The following is a 12,141-nucleotide window of genomic DNA, read 5'->3' on the forward strand; positions in this document are numbered from 1 at the left end:
TGAGCACATTTGTGCAGGGGAATCCATGCCTCATGCCGCTCTCCAGCCTGCCCTGGGTGTTCCTGGCCTTCACCTTCTCTGGTAGGGCTGCTTCCAAGAATGGGTGTGAGTGTTCAGGGTGAAAGGACTGCACACAGGCACGTGATGCTTCACAGGGACTTGGTGGGGGAAGGAGGACTGGAGAAAAAGAAGCATTTTATAATTTCAATTTGATTTGTCTCTGGGTCCTAAACTAGTCTAAATCCCACACTATTTTATTTACTACTTCATCTCTGTTTTCTGATTTTTTCCCCATAGGATCCAGTCTGGCCCAGAAAGTAACTCAAGTCCAGACAGCCGTATCCAGTCGAGTGGCGCAGACAGTCACCCTGAATTGTCGCTATGAATTAAGTTGGACCACGGACTACTACTACATTTTTTGGTATAAACAGCTTCCCAGTGGAGAGATGAATGTCTTTATTCATCAGTATTCAGAACACCTGAATGCAAGGAATGGCCGCTACTCTGTAAACTTCCAGAAAGCAGATAAATCCATCAGCCTCATCATTTCAGCCTTACAGCTCGAAGACTCTGCAAAGTACTTCTGTGCTCTCTGGGAGCTCACAGTGCTTGAAGTAATGGGAAAAGCTGAACAAAATCCCCAGAGCTTAATAACAGAGAGCCCTACTGCTTCAGGACCTCAGTTGAAGTGCACACCTGCACATCCCAGAAGAGAAATGGTAGTCCTGTGGTTGCTTCATCTCTGGTCTGGATCAGAAGATTTAATTCTAAATAAAAGCTCCTCCTAAAAAAAAAAAAAAAAACAAAAAACTCCTTCTAGGTGGATCATCAGGCTACAGCTGGAACCAGGTGGGCCTGTCCCGCAGGAACTGGAACCTGAAGAAGACAGGGAATCACTGTGGTTTTTCCCTCCCTTTGGTCCCCCAATTTCCCACCACTGCTTTGGGTCCCCCATTTGAGCAGGAGGCCAGTAGACGCTGGAACTGGGAAAGCACATCTTATCTCCTGCAACTCCTTTCTGGTGGGTCCACTTCACAGCTCTTGCTTCCCCTTTCACTCAGAGTTTCCTCTGACTGCCCAGGTTGATACAGGCTTTCAGCTCTTGCTAGTAGTATCTTGATGCTTCCCATCTCTTTGTTTTCCTTAACCCTGCCTGCAAATCTATAAATATTCCCTTCATTAAACTTTGTAGTTAAATCTTCAAGTAAATCAAAGATATTTCTATGTTATTTGGAAGCAGGTGTCCACAGTAACTTTCTACTAATACATTCTTCTCTTGAACTATCGACTTTAAATCAATCATACAGAACATGTGTAAACTTGTCTAAAGCTATAAACTTGCTCCATAATAATTTAAAGTGACTGCTTCACTAAAATACACTCACATCACAAATCTGGATATAGTTATCTGGAATCATTATGAAAATCATTTACTTAGTCCTTTCTTCTTAGACTTTGTGTCACTTAAGGTATAATCAGGAAGCAGACCATCAGTGAAGTTGAATAAGAGGTTAGTTACATGTAAAGGTTAGAACTCAGGCAGTTGCTAGAGTTGATGGAGTAGTCTATACAAGCAGAAAAGATATAAGCACCCTAATGTTCATTGCAGCACTAATTACAGTAGCATGGACATGGAAGCAACCTAAATGTCCAATGATGGAATAATAGATAAAAAAGATACAGCATATATATACAATTGAATATTATTCAGCCATGAGAAGGAACAAAACAGTGCCATTTGCAGTGGCATGGATGGACCTAAAGATTGTCATACTGAATGAAGTAGGTCAGACAGAGAAACACAAATGTCCTCTGATATCTCTTTTATCAGATGGAATTTTAAAAAGTGGTATTTACAAATGAAGGTGTTTACAAAACAGAAATAGAATCCAGGATGTAGAAAACTAATTATGGTTACCAAAGGGGGAAAGGGATATGAGGGATAAACTGGCAGACTGGGATTCACATATACACACTACTATATATAAAATAGATAACTAATGAGAACCTTCTGTATAACACAGGAGACTCTACTCAATAATCTATAATGACCTATACAGGAGCACAATCTAAAAGAGTGGATATATGTATACATATAACTGATTCACTTTGCTGTACAACAGAAACTAACACTGTAAAGCAACTATACTCCAATAAAAATTAATTTTAAAAGTAGAGATAATAAATCTACTGGAAAAAAAAAGAGCTATCAGAACTTTGAAAAAACAGTGATACCTGACTTCTCATCCAGACCAATAGAAGTTACAATGGGAAAGTATTTTTAAAGTGTTTAAGAAAATAAACAGAACTTTAAAGCTAGCTTCTTATGAAAATGAAGACATATATTAAAATGTCTGTGTTGAATATCAGCGCTAAGAGGGTGGAAAGTCAATGTGCCAGAATTTTAAACTATATTTCCAATGCATATTTCTGAAAAAGGACTCAAATGAAAAAAAATATGTAAAACACATACAAATTAATCAGTAAAGAAAACAGTCAAGAAGAATGGGACAATCTTGGAGATCCAATTCAGAAATTTGATATTCAGTACCTAATAAATATACTAAAAATAATATTATTATTCATCAGGTAAGCGAAAATAAAGCTTCCTCTGAATGCTCCATCTGTGTCCTTTCAGCACCCTGAATGTACTAATGCAACTAGGAGAATATGACCCAAGAGGACAGGGAAAAATAATGACTGTCTCAAAGAAAATAAGTGATTAAATAAATTTCCTATAGTTTCCCTCATTGAACCAATGTTGAGGAAAAAAAAAAAAAGGTAGTAACAAGTCACAGATTCTGGATATTGAAGAAAAGGCAGGTTTCACTAGAAAAAAAGAAAGATGGTATTTTTTGAGCTTATTCTATGTCAGGCACTGTGGTATGCATTTCAGATTCATTATCTAATTTAAATATCAAAATCCTATCAGATAGATTTTATTGTTTCTTTTTCTTTTTTTTTTTTTTTTAGTCTTTGGGAAATGAACCATAACTTTCCTAACTGTGAAATGTTTCTTTACCTTTTATTATCAGCCAGAGTGTAACATTTTAGGGGGCTCCTGAGGAGCAAGGTCTCCATAGGGTGGCTGGACATCTGAGTGATGGTGACATTACTGGTTTAAACTGGAACCTAAAGTGAACTAGAATAGAAGATGCCAAACCTAGACACAAAGTCCCAGGATGAGTAGATGAGGAAATCATCCACTAATCAGTTAACAGTGCTGAATGCTTTAGCAAGTTTTTTATTTAATAGTATGCTGGGGAAACTGAGGGCTATGATGGGGTATTATTCTTTAAACACTCCTGTGAGGCTATCTTCCCAAACATCTACATGGTGTTATCTCTGAAGTTCCTTTACATCTTTACTCGCCTTTACATGGTGAATTCTTTATTTATTTATTATTATTATTTTTAAAGTGGTACTTCTTTTTTTTATTAATTTATTTATTTTTTTATTAGTTGGAGGCCAATCACTTCACAACATTTCAGTGAATTCTTTATTTAACTCTTTCTATTTTCCTTCCTTAAGAACCAGACTCCAGTGCACTGCATGCAGCAGGAGTAAACGCCGAAGCACTGCCACCTGCAGTCCTACTCGAACATTCTGTGAGACTTACACGGGCTTCCTTGCTGCCCTCTGTGCTGAGTCTCTTCAGTCGTGTCCGACTCTGCGACCCCATGGACTGTAGCCCGCCAGGCTCCTCTGTACGTGGGATTCTCCAGGCAAGAGTACTAGAGTGGGGTTGCCATGCCCTCCTCCAGGAGGTCTTCCCGACCCAGGGATCAAACCCACACCTCTTCTATCTCCTACACGAACACTCCTACACTCCGTTACCACTAGCGCCACCTGGGAGGCACTCAATTGTGAGGAAGTCTCATCAAGGTAGGGCCTGTGGTTGCTGAACCAGTCAGTAAACTCAATGCAGACATCTGGAGAGAGAGAATTCAGGAGAACTGGCCTTTTTTTTGTTTTTTGTTTTTTTCCCCCTCTCCCTCTCTTTTGCCTGCCAGATGTAAAACTGATTGACTTCAAACATAGAATACATAGGATGATTCTGGCTGGAGAGTAAGAGGCTACCTTGGAAAGAAAGCTCTAAATTACTTCACAAGGTGAGAGTTTCTTCCCTGATAAGTGAAATTGTGCTTACTGTTATGTCCTTTCTTGTAGTATAGAAATAGCCTGAGAAGTGGGAGCAAGAGTCAATAATGGGAAAAATAAACAATCATGGCAAATATTGCTTGGTTGTACTCATCACATATTATAATATTCCACCCATTCTCTCGATATAACACCTTATGAATTGATTTTCCATTGACTGTGAGAAACAGGATAGACCATGGATACTTAGGATAATACATGTATATCTATGTATAGTTATACTGTAAACTGTTTATTACAGTGAGTCACCAAGCCAGCAGAGATCCAGTGTGCTCGGGATCTACACAAGGGCATGGATATCAGGAAGCAGGGGTCATTGGAGGCATTTTGGTCTCAAATTTGTGATAATTTTTTATGATAGAAGAAGGATTCTGACACAGTTCCTAAAAGTAACATTTCTAAATAGCTATAGCCAATCCTTGGTTGTTTACATTCATGGGAGAATGCATTTAAATTGGTCTTTGGCCTATGTTGAGTTCAAACTCTCAAGCATGAAAATACACACATTTATTTGTCACTCAACAAATGTTTGAATGTTCACTATTCACCAGGTATTCAAGTAGTTTCTGGGAACATGGTTATGAAAAATAAACAAATATTTATTTAGTGTATACCACATACCTGGGACTTTAATTATAATATGAAAGACAAAATTTCTTGTTGTCATATTCTCCCTTCTAGAACATCACAGTCCAATAGAACTCTCAGAGGAGGTGGAAACATTCTCTATCTGCACTGTCTAATAGCCCCTAGCCTAGTAGTACAAGTGTGGCCTGTAGCCCAGCAGGCTCTCTGGGCAAGATTCTCCAGGCAAGAATACTGGAGTGGGTTGCCATGCCCTTCTCCAGGGATCTTCCTGACCCACGGATCGAACCTGCATCTCTTATGTCTCCTGCATTGGCAGGAAGGTTCTTACCACTAGCACCTTCTAGGAAGCCGTGAAATGTGGCTAGTATGACTGAAAAACTAAAATTTAATTCTATTTAATTTTCAGTTCAGTTCAGTTCACTCAGTCATGTCTGACACTATGTGACCCCATGGACTGCAGCAGGCCAGGCCTCCCTGTCCATCACCAACTCCCAGAGTTTACTCAAACTCATGTCCTTCGAGTTGGTGATGCCATCCAACCATCTCATCCTCTGTCGGCCACTTCTCCTCCCAACTTCAATCTTTTCCAGGATCAGGGTCTTTTCAAATAAGTCAGTTCTTTGCATCAGGTAGCTAAAATATTGGAGTTTCAGCTTCAGCATCAGTCCTTCCAATGAATATTCAGGACTGATTTCCTTTAGGATGGACTGGTTGGATCTCCTTGCAGTCCAAGTGATGCTCAAGAGTCTTCTTCAACACCACAGTTCAAAAGCATCAGTTCTTCGGCACTCAGCTTTCTTTATAGTCCAACTCTCACATCCATACATGACTTCTGGAAAAACCAAAGCTTTGTCTAGACAGACCTTTGTTGGCAAAGTAATGTCTCTGCTTTTTAATATGCTGTCTAAGTTGATCATAACTTTTCTTCCAAGGAGCAGGTGTATTTTAATTTCATGACTGCAGTCACCTTCTGAAGTGATTTTGGAGCCCCCCAAAATAAAGTCTGTCACTGTTTCCATTGTTTCCCCATCTATTTGCCATGAAGTGATGGGACCGGATGCCATGATCTTAGTTTTCTGAATGTTGAGCTTTAAGCCAACTTTTTCATTCTCCTCTTTCACTTTCATCAAGAGGCTCTTTAGTTCTTCTTCACTTTCTGCCATAAAGTTGGTGTCATCTGGGTATCAGAGGTTATTGATGTTTCTCCCAGCAATCTTGATTCCAACTTGTGCTTCATCCAACCCAGTGTTTCTCATAAGTACTCTGCATATAAGTTAAATAAGTAGGGTGACAATATACAGCCTTGACATACTCCTTTCCCAATTTGGAACTAGTCTGTTGTTCCATGTTGAGTTCTAACTGCTGCTTCCTGACCTGCATACAGATTTCTCAAGAGGCAGGTCACATGGTCTGGTATTCCCATCTCTTGAAGGATTTTCCACAGTTTGTTGTGATCCATATAGTCAAAGGCTTTGGCGTAGTCAATAAAGCAAAAGTAGATGTTTTTCTCGAATGCTCTTGCTTTTTCAATGATCCAACAGATGCTGGTAATTTGATCTCTGGTTCCTCTGTCTTTTCTAAATCCAGCTTGAATATCTGGAAGTTCATGGTTCACATACTGTTGAAACCTGGCTTGGAGAATTTTGAGCTTTACTTTACTAGCATGTCAGATGAGTGAAATTGTGTGGTAGTTTTAACATTCTTTGGCATTGCCTTTCTTTGGGATTGGAATGAAAACTGACCTTTTCCAGTCCTGTGGCCACTGCTGAGTTTTCCAAATATGCTGGCATATTGAATGCAGCACTTTCACAGCATCATCTTTTAGGATTTGAAATAGCTCAGCTGGATTTCCATCACCTCCACTAGCTTTGTTTGTAGTGATGCTTCCTAAGGCCCACCTGACTTCACATTCCAGGATGTCCGGCTCTAGGTGAATTATCACACCATCATGATTATCTGGGTCGTGAAGATCTTTTTTGTATAGTTCTTCTGTGTATTCTTGCCACCTCTTCTTAATATCTTCTGCTTCTGTTAGGTCCATACAATTTCTGTCCTTTATTGTGCCCATCTTTGCATGAAATGTTCTCTTGGTATCTCTAATTTTCTTGAAGAGGTATCTAGTCTTTCCCATTCTACTGTTTTCCTCTATTTCTTTGCATTGATCACTGAGGAAGGCGTTCTTATCTTTCCTTGCTATTCTTTGGAACTCTGCATTCAAAGGGGTATATCTTTCCTTTTCTCCTTTGCCTTTCACTTCTCTCCTTTTCAGCTATTTGTAAGGTCTCCTCAGACAACCATTTTGCCTTTTTGCATTTCTTTTTCTTGGGGATGGTCTTGATCCCTGCCTCCTGTACAATGTCATGAACCTCTGTCCATAGTTCATCAGGCACTCTGTCTATCAGAGTTAATCCCTTAAGTCTATTTCTCACTTCCACTGTTTAATTTTAATTTACTTTAAGTTAAGCAGCTTGTAGCCAACATATAGGACAGCTTAGTTCTTGATGATGATACACTACATGCTCTCTAGGCACATGGAGCCAGCCCCCACAATTAACAAATAATTAAAATACAAGCTAATAGTGCTAAGTGAGAAATTCTGAAATTCTGTAAAGCCATAGGATGGTATTCTATTCAACTGCTTAGTTGTAAGAAATTCTCGTTAGAGTAGTTCATGTCTGATAGATAGATAAAACTGTTTTTGAATTATATTGATTTATTAAAATCCCTGGTATGTGGTAAAGTAATATGGTGAGACAGCCATAAGTTTTAAACTGGATAATTTACAGCCAGAGCATTCTATATGACAGCAGATAAAAATATACATTTTATCTTCCATTTTGACATCATAGGTTGTCTAACAATGAATTATGGGTCTTTTCCACATTTATTAAAATGACCTAATATATTCCATCAGTACATACAGAAAAACACACTACATGATTCTGATAAAATTGGAAATGGCAAATGAAACATTTTATTTCATTCTGATGCCCTGGTTTTTAAAGAATCACAGAATCCATTCCTGAAGGGCAAAATATACCTCCCCAAACACTATCATGTGGCTCAGCTGGTAAAGAATCCACCTGCAATGTGGGAGATCTATGTTCGATCCCTGGGTTGGGAAGATCCCCTGCAGAAGGGAAAGGCTACCCACTCCAGTATTCTGGTCTGGAGAATTCCATGGACTGTATAGTCCATTGGGTCACAAAGAGTCGGACACGACTGGGTGAATTTCACTTTCTCTTCCAACTTTTAAACACTATCAGCATGAGTAAACTTTTTCCAAGCCTTGACAAGTATTTACCACATGAGTTAGAAAAAATATTGAAAAACAATAGATACATGTGTATGTACAACTGAATCACTTTGCTGTAAACCTGAAACTAGCCCAACATTGTTAATCAACTATACTCTAAGATAAAATAAATGTTTAAAATATATCTGCAATAAAAAGAGAAAGAAAAACTTTATAAGAAATTAGTTATAAAATCAGCAGTATTTGATCCAACCACATGGGGGCAGCATCTATAAACCCGCCTCTCTTGAAAAAAATAACCTGAGTAAAACAGTGGTAAGCCTGATTGGCTGCATCAAACTGCAGTCACTCCTTTCACCTTTCTTTCCAAAGAGCAGTGCAGACCGTGTTTCTGTGGGTCTGGAAGAAGCTTGTACAAGGAAAACCCTTTAGGAGCAGGTAGATTCAGCAACTCTTCCTGATGAGGAAGAAGAGGGAGATGCTGCTCATAGCACCAATGTTAATCTTATGGATGCAAATACCACGTGAGTTTGGGGTTTCCCTAATTGCTCTCAGAAAATTCAGCACAGTGGAATCTTATCTGCAGACAACTGCAGGAGTGGGATTTTCTGATTGAGAGCAAAGCTGTGAAAAAGCACAGAAATAATAAAGTAGGAAGATAGAGGGAGTTGAGGAGGGAGACTTGAAACAAAGGAGAAAAATAAACAAGAATGAGAGACAGGGTAGTTGACGGATTAGACATCTAACCAGATTATCTCTGATGCTTCCCTCTGTTTCTCTGAACAGAAATGAACGGACAACAGATAAAGCATTTTCCTGAATTCTTGCTTCTACAAGAAGGAGAGAACTTCACTACATACTGCAATTTCTCGAGCAACTTTTACAACTTACAGTGGTATAAGCAGAGGCCTGGGGGCAGTCCTGTCCTCTTGATGATATTAGCTAAGGGTGGAGAAGTAAAGACGCAGCAGAGACTGACAGTTGTTTGTAGTGTCCAGACAGCACAGTTCCCTGCACCTTACGGCCGCCCAGCCCTCAGATGTAGGAACCTACTTCTGTGCGGGGCACAGTGCTCTGGAAGCACCTGCTGTCTGTCCCCAAACCTCACTGTGGGCTCCAGGGGCCGCCCCTCCTCAACTCCCCTCAGAGCAGGGGCAGAGAAAGCTGAAGTCATGATGTCGACGAAGAAACTGAATTTTTAATTAAAAAAGTCCCTGGACTCAGATAGTGTTACTGAAGAATTCTGTCAAACACTGAAGAGGAATTAGCATGAATTATACACAAATTCTTCCAGAAAATAGAAGAAAATAATTTCTCACTCATTTTTTGAAATTGTATTATTTTAGTACCAACATTTTTAAAGTGTCACAAAAAGAAAACTACAGAGAACTATCCCTCATGAATATAGATACCTGTTTGGGTAAAGAATCTAAAAAAAATGAATATATGTATATTTATAACTGTATCACTATGCTATACACCTGAAATCAACACAATATTGTAAATCAATTCAGTTCAGTTCAGTTCAGTCACTCAGTCGTGTCCGACTCTTTGCGACCCCTTGAGCCTCAGCACTCCAGGCCTCACTGTCCATCACCAACTCCCAGAGTCCACCCAAACCCATGTTCATTGAGTTGATGATACCATCAACTGTCATCCTCTGTCATCCCCTTCTTCCTCCTGCCCTCAATCTTTCCCAGAATCAGGGTCTTTTTAAATGAGTCAGTTCTTCGCATCAGATGGCCAAAGTATTGGAGTTTCAGCTTCAACATCAGTCCTATCAATGAACACCCAGGACTGATCTCCTTTAGGATGGACTGGCTGGATCTCCTTACATTCCAGGGGACTCTCAAGAGTCTTCTCCAACACCACAGTTCAAAAGCATCAATTCTTCAGTGCGCAGCTTTCTTTATAGTCCAACTCTCACATCCATACATGACCACTGGAAAAACCATAGCCTTGACTAGATGGACCTTTGTTGGCAAAGTAATGTCTCTGCTTTTTAATGTGCTGTCTAGGTTGGTCATAACTTTTCTTCTCTGCTATATAATCATTAGTTCTGGGCTTAAAGAAGAAAAACAAACAAACAAAAAAAAACATTTTATGTGACTAAGACTAAAATTGTTTGTCCTTTTCTCCTCCCTTTCTCCTCATTGGGTACCGGACTTCTTACCCCAACCTACCTAAGAATTAACTCTCTCAGCACGGCTGAGTCAACTGAGTGAGCACACACACACAGAGAGTAGCAGCACATAGATCCATCTCATCATGAAAGTCTCAGACAGACCAAAAGTGAAAGCCCATGGCTCATTCCACCACAGCTCCCATGGTCCTCTGAGAAAACCAGTTCTGATAGTTTATGATACCAGCCCATTCTGTTTCAATAAGTATGTCTTTGCAGATCATTTTATGCAACTACGTATACATTAACAGGGCTTCCCTGGTGGCTCAGTGGATAAAGAGTCTATTGGCAGTGCTGGAGAACCGTGTTCAATCCCTGGCTTAGGAAAATCCCCTGGACAAAGAAATGGCAACCCACTCCAGTATTCTTACCTGAAGAATTCCATGGACAGAGGAGCCTGGTGGGCTACAGGCCATCAGGTCGCAAAGAGTCGGACACGACTGAGTGATTAACACTATACATTAAGACACACATGCACTCATATATGTGTCCACATACATGGACGCACAGAATTTGCCATGTAAGCTGGATTATTTTAATTTTTCCAACTTGCCTTTTTATTTTCATTTAATAGTGTCCTGAAGATATTTCTATAATTGAAAAATGTAAAGAGGTGTACTTTATCCTTTTTGATACTGATTTAGTACTTTGACACATTTCGTTATTTAATTAATTGTTCTCCTATTAATGCGTATGTGTTTCTGTTTCTTTGCTGTCATAGAGAATGTTGTCTTATACATCTATGTACAAAGAATTTTTATGTATGTAGAAGTGTCTATTTAATGAAATTTATGAAATTGTAATTGCTATGAAAGTGAAAGTCACTTTTTCCCTAAAGAAGTGAAAGTGAAAGTTGCTTAGTCATGTCTGACTCTTTGTGACCCCATGGACTGTAGTCCACCAAGCTCTACTGTCCATGGGATTATCCAGGCAAGAATACTGAAGTGGGTTGCCATTTCCTTTTCCAGGGGATCTTTCTGACCCAAGGATCAAACCTAGGTCCCCTGCATTGCAGGCAGAATCTTTTGAGCTACCAAAGAACCCTAAAGAAAAGCACATGTAAATGAAGACAGTGACCATTTGCCCTCCAAATGGTTTAAACAATTATACTTCAGTTAACAGTGAATGAGCAGGTACATTTTGCATTCTGTACAAATTGGGAATTACTGGTGTTTTTTATTTTAAAAATCCAAACACACTTTACCTACATACATTTTTTTGAACCTGAGTGCTTTTGAGCAACTTTTTCTCTATGAATTGGCACTCTGTTATTTAACACTGGTCATATCCTTATTTCTATTTTTTGATCATTTCTGTTTAAGATTTTATCTTTTTATCTGTAGAAATTATTTCTATATCTTAGTATTTTGATTTTATATTTTCACATATTTTATTCTAACATACAAGTTTTTATTTTGCTTATGTATTAATGTGGTTGTCCTTAATTCTTACATTGTCAAGTCAAGTATTTATTCCACTTTGACTTCAAAGTAAAGAATCTGCCTGCAATGCAGGAGGCAAAAAAGACCTGGTTTGATCCCTAGATCAGGAAGATCCCCTGGAGGAGGAAATGGCAACCCACTCCAGTATTCTTGCCTGAAAAATCCCTTGGACGGAGGAACCTCACAGGCTACAGTCCATGGCGTTCAATCTGTTAGACTGTCAAGAAGAATAAAAAGAAAGTAAATTACTTTTCTACCTCTCCACAGGAGGGCAGTATTTCAAAAGGCAAAGTCCTTCCCAGAATCAAAGTAGAGTTTGAGGTTGGATAAAATGGGAGTGGGGGTGGAGGGTGAATGATTCAATTGGCTGACACACAGAGGCCTGTACCGTTTTACCGAGATCAAAGTGGGTAGCAAGTGTTGCTATAGCCCAGAAAAGCCTTTTTCAGGAGGGAATCTTTCAAGGACAGCTAAAATCAGGGACTGTAGCCACCAAATGATAAGAAGAAAAG

General features: G+C 39.3%; 1 gene segment (V, D, J or C); it reads left to right on the forward strand.

Moving 5' to 3' along the window:
* Positions 1-32: 32 nt before the first annotated feature.
* Positions 33-8,533, forward strand: LOC133067022 (T cell receptor delta variable 1-like). The segment is given in 3 exon segments: positions 33-81; positions 298-719; positions 8,438-8,533. Coding segments are annotated over 3 exon segments (567 nt in total).
* Positions 8,534-12,141: the final 3,608 nt, after the last annotated feature.

Source organism: Dama dama, chromosome 12 (genome assembly GCF_033118175.1).
Source record: "Dama dama isolate Ldn47 chromosome 12, ASM3311817v1, whole genome shotgun sequence".
Lineage (NCBI taxonomy): Eukaryota > Metazoa > Chordata > Mammalia > Artiodactyla > Cervidae > Dama > Dama dama.